The 7,935-nt window shown below is 38.6% G+C and overlaps 1 protein-coding gene across 1 annotated transcript; it reads left to right on the top strand.

Moving 5' to 3' along the window:
• Positions 1-5,155: 5,155 nt before the first annotated feature.
• On the top strand, positions 5,156-6,012 carry LOC121986642. Its single transcript, XM_042540596.1, has 2 exons — positions 5,156-5,297; positions 5,612-6,012. Exons 1-2 carry the CDS (start codon positions 5,156-5,158, stop codon positions 6,010-6,012), a joined length of 543 nt encoding a protein of 180 aa, XP_042396530.1.
• Positions 6,013-7,935: the final 1,923 nt, after the last annotated feature.

Below are 7,935 nucleotides of genomic sequence, written 5' to 3'. Positions count from 1 at the left end.
CTACCATATTCCTCTTCTAATCTCGGACGTTGTGTGGGCAACGATCTTCCGAGACGAGAACCAACTAGCACCTTCTTCTTCTTCCTTCAAGTTTCGGCTAAGCACAAAACCTCCAAAGGATGAAGAACTTATTCCACCAACCAAGCTTCAAGGGATGCAAGCTTCCTCTTCTTCTTCTCCAAGCTAGGATCCGACCACCACTTGATCTTCAAGAGGAAGAAGAGGTTCGACCACAAAGATGGAGAGAAGAGAAAAGGGAGAGGCCGGCCACACCAAGGAAGAAAAGAGGGAGAAAATAGAATAGAGGTTGTGTCACTTGAAGGCACCCAAACCCCCTCTTTTATAATCCTTAGCTTTGGCAAATAAGGAAATTTAGTTGCAATAAAATTTCCTTAACTTTCCTTGACATGAATTAATTAGGAAGAATTAAATAAAATTCCCTAATAGCCCATGTCATGGCCGGCCACATCATGGAAGAGCAAATAAGGCAATTTTCAATCAACCAATTAAAATTCCTTATTTATTTCCAGAATTATTTTTTTTAAAAAAATTCTCTTTAAAATCCCTTCATGGTTGATAAAAAAAAAATTCTATAATTTTATTTTTTCAACATGTGGATAATTTATAAAGAAGAAAAACAAAATATCCTTTTAATCTACAAATAAGGAAAGAGATTTAATCTCTTTTCTTAATCTTTTGTAGAAACTTATAAAAGAGATATTTTAATTTTTTTAATCTCTCTTTTAAATTATATCTTCCACATAAGAAAATTTTAAAATTAAAATTTTTTTCTATTTTATTAGGGCCGGCCACCTATGCTTGGGTTCAAGCTAGGGCCGGCCACCCATGGACCAAGGCTTGGCCGGCCCTAGCTTGGTCCTCAAGCTAGCTTGGCCGACCCCTATAACATGGGTATGAAGGTGAGTATAGGTGGGTATAGTACTCTATAACTAAGAGGCTACGATAGGGACCGAGAGGAGGAATTAGTTTTGGTCTCCCGATAAAATTAAGCATCCCGTGTTCGCCCCTAACACACAACTTAATTTTATCAATAATAATTCATTCCACTAGAGAACTATTATTGAACTACCGCACCAATCCCAAATTACATTTTTGGGCTCCTTCTTATTATGAGTATGTTAGTCTCCCTGTGTTTAAGATAATGAATATCCACTAATTAAATGAGTTACTGACAACTCACTTAATTAATATCTTAGTCCAAGAGTAGTACCACTCAACCTTATCATCATGTCGGACTATGTCCACCTGCAGGGTTTAACATGACAATCCTTATGAGCTCCTCTTGGGGATATTCTCAACCTAGCTTTCTAGGACACAATTTCCTTTTATAATCAACAACACACACTATAAGTGATATCATTTCCCAACTTATCGGGCTTATTTATTTATCAAACTAAGTCTCACCTATTGATAAATTAAAGAAATAAATATCAAATATAAGTGCTTGTTATTATATTAGGATTAAGAGCACATACTTCCATAATGACTGAGGTCTTTGTTCCTTTATAAAGTCAGTATAAAAGAAACGACCTCTAATGGTCCTACTCAATACACTCTAAGTGTACTAGTGTAATTATATAGTTAAGATAAACTAATAGCTAATTACACTACGACCTTCCAATGGTTTATTCCTTTCCATCTTGGTCGTGAGCTACTATTTATAATTTATAAGGTACTGATAACATTATCTTCTATATGTGACACCACATACTATGTTATCTTCAATATAAATTAATTGAACAACTACAAATAAATGTAGACAATTTGACCAAATGTGATTCTTTATTCAAAATAAATGTCTACAAAAGCTTAGGCTTTCAGTATACACTCCAACAGTGGCACATCATCATTAGCCCACTTAATGCCAACTCACCAATGAGATGGCAAATGGTCAAGTCAAACTTGACCCTTCATCTTCCTCTCAAGTCAAGTCAAACTTGACCACTTCTCTCCCATGGTTGATCTAATCTAACCATTGGTTCAAGTCAATTTTAATTTAATGAATCTCTATTCATTGAATTAAATTAATTAAATGAGTCTAAATACAAATTAGACTCACTTAACACATGTACCAAATTGAGTCCAACTCAATTAGCCTAATTTGGATTACTCTTAATCCAATTTGGTTCATCACATGAACCTAATCCTTTAGGTTCATCAAATGAACCTAATCTCCATCTAATTGCCCTATGTGTGTGACCCTATAGGTTCTTGTAATGTTGGCAATGCTCCTAAACCCATTTAGAAGCATAAGTAATGAGCGGTATTTAGCAACACATCATTACTACCCAAGTTACAAGAATGTTGAGATCCAACATACCTTGTAACTACTAATTGTGACTCTTCACAATATATGACAAGTGCCCTTCTATCCTTGACATCTAAATTGATCAATATGAGGCATAGACCGTGTCATCCTCTAATCAATCTAAATCTTGAACTCCAAGTAGACTCACTCAATCAAATGAGCTCAATATCTCATATTGACTCATTTGGTCATGGCCTTGCACTTAGTGGTTTCACTCTATCAAGAATATCGATATCACTCCCGTCATATAGGAGGGATAGATCCCATCTACATCACTCACATTCCTTCGCGTAATTTGTTACATACCCAGTAATCGCCTTTATAGTCCACCCAGTTATGGGTGACGTTTGATGAAGCCAAAGTACGTAACTCCTTATGTAGGGAACCATGGTGACTTCAGGTCCAAGGACTAGTAGTCATACTAATAGCCACGTGAGAAAGTATATGACACTCATATAACGATCCATGACACTTTCTCATGGCGGGTCATTCAGTATATATTCTGCAATGCATACCCATGTGTCAACTTGATATCTCCATATCCATGATTTGTGAGATCAAGTCATCGAGTTGACCTACATGCTAGTCTCATCGCATTAGCATTGTCCCTTAATGTTAATACTTGACTAGGAATGATTTAGAGTAGTGTTCCCTATATCATCTCACTATCGATTCAACTAATCGATTGATATAGGTAAGAACCTTCTACTCAAGGACGCTATTATACTTAGTTATTTGACACTAATACAAGTAAGTATAATAACCAAAAACAAATGCCTTTATTTATATACAAGAATATGATACAACGAGTCCATACAACAATCATCAAATGATTGGATCTAGGGCTCTAACTAACAGTTATGATAAATGTCTAATGCTGGAATGATTAAATGTCAAATGCTGGAATGATTAGAAGGAAAAAAAATAGAAAAAAAAGGGAAATGATTTATGCTATGGTTTTCTAAAGAAATGTTCATGCATGTGCTCGTGCTTTTAACGGCAAAGCTACTTTCATTAAAAGTATTTACAATGTTGCATGCTAATATGTATATATATTACTTGTTTTAATGGTTGGAGCATGCTGAGTTGTTAGACTCACTAGATTTGATTGATGCAGGTGAGAATGATGTTGATGATATAGGAGGCTTCGATGCTTGAATGGACTGGAATGACAGTGCATTAAAGCCCGAGGACCTTACGTGTTCTTATGCTTTTCAATATTTCTAAATAGCTATTCTTAGGGGATTTCGATTTCATGCTTAGACTGTTTGGATAGGTTAGGAGAGTTTGACATTTTTTCTTTAGTCTGTTATATTTTATGCATGGATTGTCTTGGAAGGTTTTGATGGTTAAATATTGGATGGGTTATTTTTTTGTGGACTTACTAGTTTTCTTTTTCTGGACATTTTGACATTTTAGTTTACTTTTCCTTTTTCTGGAGTTTACATCATCACATCTAACCCATTATTCCCTTTTGGTGTATACTGGTATATATAAGAATGAGTATATGGTATGGCCAAATGTTTTGTTTTTTTTTATGTTTTTCCTGAAAAAAAAAGTCAATAAAAGGCACAGTAGAAGTTAGGGATGTTTCAGTTGGTATCAGAGCGAGGTTTCTTGTAAACGGTGGTGCCTACTGTCAGTTCCAGGAAGCTCAAGTTATCAAGCCCCAAGTAACTTTAATGCTTCAATTGATTCTATGATATCACCTGCATGCTTTTATGGAATATATGCTTCAATTTGCACGCCCACTTGATTTTAGAAGATAATTGATAAATATGCTTAAACATGCATGCTTAGATAATTCCAGCTAATAGATGGTTAATTGCTAGAACTAAATGCTTTATGAAATGCCCCTTAAAAGGCTAAACTTAGTAAAGGTAAATGCATGTTGGTTACGTACTGGATTGGGACGTTATTGTAGTTATGCCACCAAAGCATTTTTTGTAGAGGGGTGGGCTAGAAGGATGTCAAGAAGAGGATCAGGATGGGGATAGAGGCGAGAGGGAGATGCGTGATGCTCCGTCGCCTCCAGATGTTGCTACTCGAGTTCTTGAGGGGATGGCTAAGTTGTTAGAGCAGCATTCAAGTAATGCTAACAAGGGGCAGCAGCAAGATGTCTATATATAGTTTAGGAGGATGGATCCTAAAGACTTCTCTGGTACTACCGATCCATTTGTTGTTGAGGGATGGATCCGGTCGTTGGAGGTGATCTTCCATTATACGAATATGGCGGATGCCGACAGGGTTCGTTGCGCCATTTATCTGCTAAAGGATGATGCTTCCCTATGGTGGGAGGGAGCTGAAAGAGGGGTTAACCTTAATACCCTGACTTGGGAAGGCTTCAAAAGGATCTTCTACGGGAAGTATTTCACCGTTGATGTGAGATCGAGACTAAAGAGGGAGGTCATGAGTCTTCGACAGGGAGACATGTCTGTAGCTGAATTTGTGAAGAACTACGATAGGGGGTGTCACTTTGTGCCCATAATCGCCGATGATGCTGTTGAGAAGCTGAGACATTTCCTAGATGGACTCAGGCCTACCATTCGACGAGATGTTTTGCTGACCGATCCTACTGATTATAATGATGCAGTTGCTAGGGCCTATAGAGCAGAGCAGTCTCTGAAACACATAGCATGGGAGATGCAGAAGAAGAGGCCACCACCACAACAACAACAACAACATAATAAGAAGCCATATACAGGGCCACAGAAAGGGCAGCAAAGGTCTCAAGGGCAACCTAAGCCACAGTAGAATGCAGCTGCCCCAAAGACTGAGGGGAAGCCATTGTGCAAGGAGTGCAACCGCCAACACTATGGCAAGTGCATGTGGGGTACTTACAAGTGCTTTGTCTGTGGAGAAGATGGGCATAAAGCTAAAGATTGCCCAAAGAAGCAACAACCTGTGACTGGTCGAGCTTACGTGATGCATGCCAAGGAGGCAGAGCCAAACAATACACTTATCACAGGTAACCTAATTGTGTTAACATTTTTATTGCCTTATTACGTGAACTGCCAAGCTTTGTTAGTAGAATGATTTGAGGAACATGGAATTTAGTGAATTACAATTGCATGATATTCAGCATATATCATTAAAATCCAATTAAACCTTGGAAATGTGAATCGTTAAATTCAATTAAATGAAGAACTGTTGGGGACCTAAGTGCAAAATATATGAAGAATAAAGATGTAAAAAAAAATTACGAAAAGTGAAGGTTTAAAATGATAGTAATTGCCTAAAATTCATGAGGTTTAAATAGTTTTGGTGGTGTTATTGTCGCAGGAAGGATATTTATTGCAGGTGTATCTACCTATGCACTACTGGATTTAGGAGCTACACACTCATTTGTATCTGACACTTTCTTGAAGCGACTAAAGATTTTACCAGAGGTTATGGATTTTGGTTTTAGTGTTACAATTCCTTCAGGTGATCAAATGATCTCCACCAAGATAGTGAAGAATCTGGAGCTCCGGTTGCAAAAGAATGTGGTTCGGGCAGATCTTATCATACTACCGATGGCTGAGTTCGACATCATACTTGGCATGGACTGGTTATCTCAGAATAGAGCTTCGATAGATTTCCGACAGAGGTTGGTATCTATTCAACCACCCAACGGGAAGTCATTTGTCTTTGAGGCAGTTCAGAACAAACAGATACCCCTATTATCTCTTGTATTTGTGTGAGGAAGCTTATGAAATGAGGCTGCCAAGGATTCCTAGCTAGTATTGTCTCAATGCCAGATTCGGTCAGGCAGGAGATTGAGGATGTTGAAGTTGTCAGGGAGTTTTCAGGTGTATTCCCTGATGATGTGGCTGGCATTCCGCCCGAGAGAGAGGTGGAGTTTTCCATTGAACTAATGCCAGGTACAGTGCCAATTTCTAAGGCACCATACCGTCTAGCACCTGCAGAAATGAAAGAGCTGAAGGATCAGATTCAAGATTTGTTAGATAAAGGATTCATCCGCCCAAGTTTTTCTCCATGGGGTACGCCAGTGTTGTTTGTGAAGAAAAAGGATGGGAGTATGCGACTCTGCATCGACTACCGGGAGCTGAACCGGGTCACAATAAAGAATAAGTATTCGTTGTCGAGAATCGAAGATTTATTTGATCAGCTGCAAGGAGCATCGATTTTTTCGAAGATAGATCTTCGATCTGGATACCATCAGTTGAAGGTAAGGGAGGCAGATGTTCATAAGACGGCTTTAAGAACTCGATATGAGCATTATGAGTTTATGGTGATGCCATTCGGTTTGACAAATGCCCCTGTAATTTTCATGGATCTTATGAATCATATATTTCGGCTGTATCTTGATCAGTTCATTATCGTATTCATAGACGATATCCTAGTCTATTCGAAGAATAAGGAGGAGCATAGTCAGCACTTGAGAACAACTTTACAAATATTACAAGACCGAAAATTGTTTGCAAAATTCAGCAAGTGCGAGTTTTGGCTAGAGAGGGTGGCATTCTTAGGCCACATTATTTCAAGAAATGGAGTAGAAGTCGATCCTTCTAAAGTTGAAGCAGTCAGAGATTGGGCAGTGCCTAAAAGTGTAACTGAGATACGTAGTTTTTTAGGCTTAGTTGGCTACTACCGAAAATTTATCCAGGGTTTCTCTTCCATCGCAGTACCCTTGACATCTCTGATAAAGAAGAATGCCAAATTTATTTGGGGATCAGATTATCAGGAAAGTTTTGAGAGGTTGAAACAAGCTCTTACTACAGCGCCAGTGTTAGCTATGCCATCAGGACAAGGAGGGTATGTGTTGTATACAGACGCTTCAAAGCTAGGTCTGGGCGCAGTTCTGATGCAGCATGAGCGAGTTATTGCATATGCGTCTAGACAATTAAAAATGCATGAGAAGAATTATTTGACTCATGACCTCGAACTAGCAGCAATAGTCTTTGCTCTGAAGGTTTGGAGACACTATTTATACGGTGAAAGGTACAAAATTTTTACCGATCATAAAAGCCTCAGGTACTTCTTCATACAGAAGGAGTTGAATATGAGACAACGGAGATGGTTAGAGCTTGTGAAGGATTATGACTGCGTGATTAGCTATCACCCGGGAAAAGCTAATGTAGTTGTAGACGCCTTAAGCACGAAGACAGCAGTCATTTCCCAGCTATCAGTGCAGAAATCTCTACAGGTAGAAATTCAGAGGTTCAATCTTGAGATGTATACCAGGGGCAAGGCTCCTAATCTATCTACTCTAACAGTGCAGTCTACCTTGAGAGATCAAATTCAAGCAGGACAAACTATTGATGAGCAGTTAAAGAAGTGGAGACGGAGGGATGAATCTAAGGGTTGGATGTTATATTCAGTTGAGGATGGTATTGTCAGATATAAGGGACGACTTTGGGTTCCTAGTGGAGATTCTCTTAGGGTTGAAATAATGACTGAAGCTCATAATACACCTTACTCTATTCATCCGGGAAGTACGAAGATGTACAAAGACTTGTAGTTACTATATTGGTGGCCAGGTATGAAACGGGACATCATACGTTTTTTATCTGAATGCTTGACTTGTCAGCAAGTCAAAGTAGAACATCAGAGGCTAGCGGGGATGCTTAAGCTACTTCCCATCCCAGAGTGGAAATGGGAAA

Source organism: Zingiber officinale, chromosome 5B (assembly GCF_018446385.1).
Source record: "Zingiber officinale cultivar Zhangliang chromosome 5B, Zo_v1.1, whole genome shotgun sequence".
In the NCBI taxonomy this organism is placed as follows: Eukaryota; Viridiplantae; Streptophyta; class Magnoliopsida; order Zingiberales; family Zingiberaceae; genus Zingiber; species Zingiber officinale.
The sequence above is the reverse complement of the archived record's forward strand: the minus strand, read 5'-3'. Positions and strand labels throughout refer to the sequence as shown.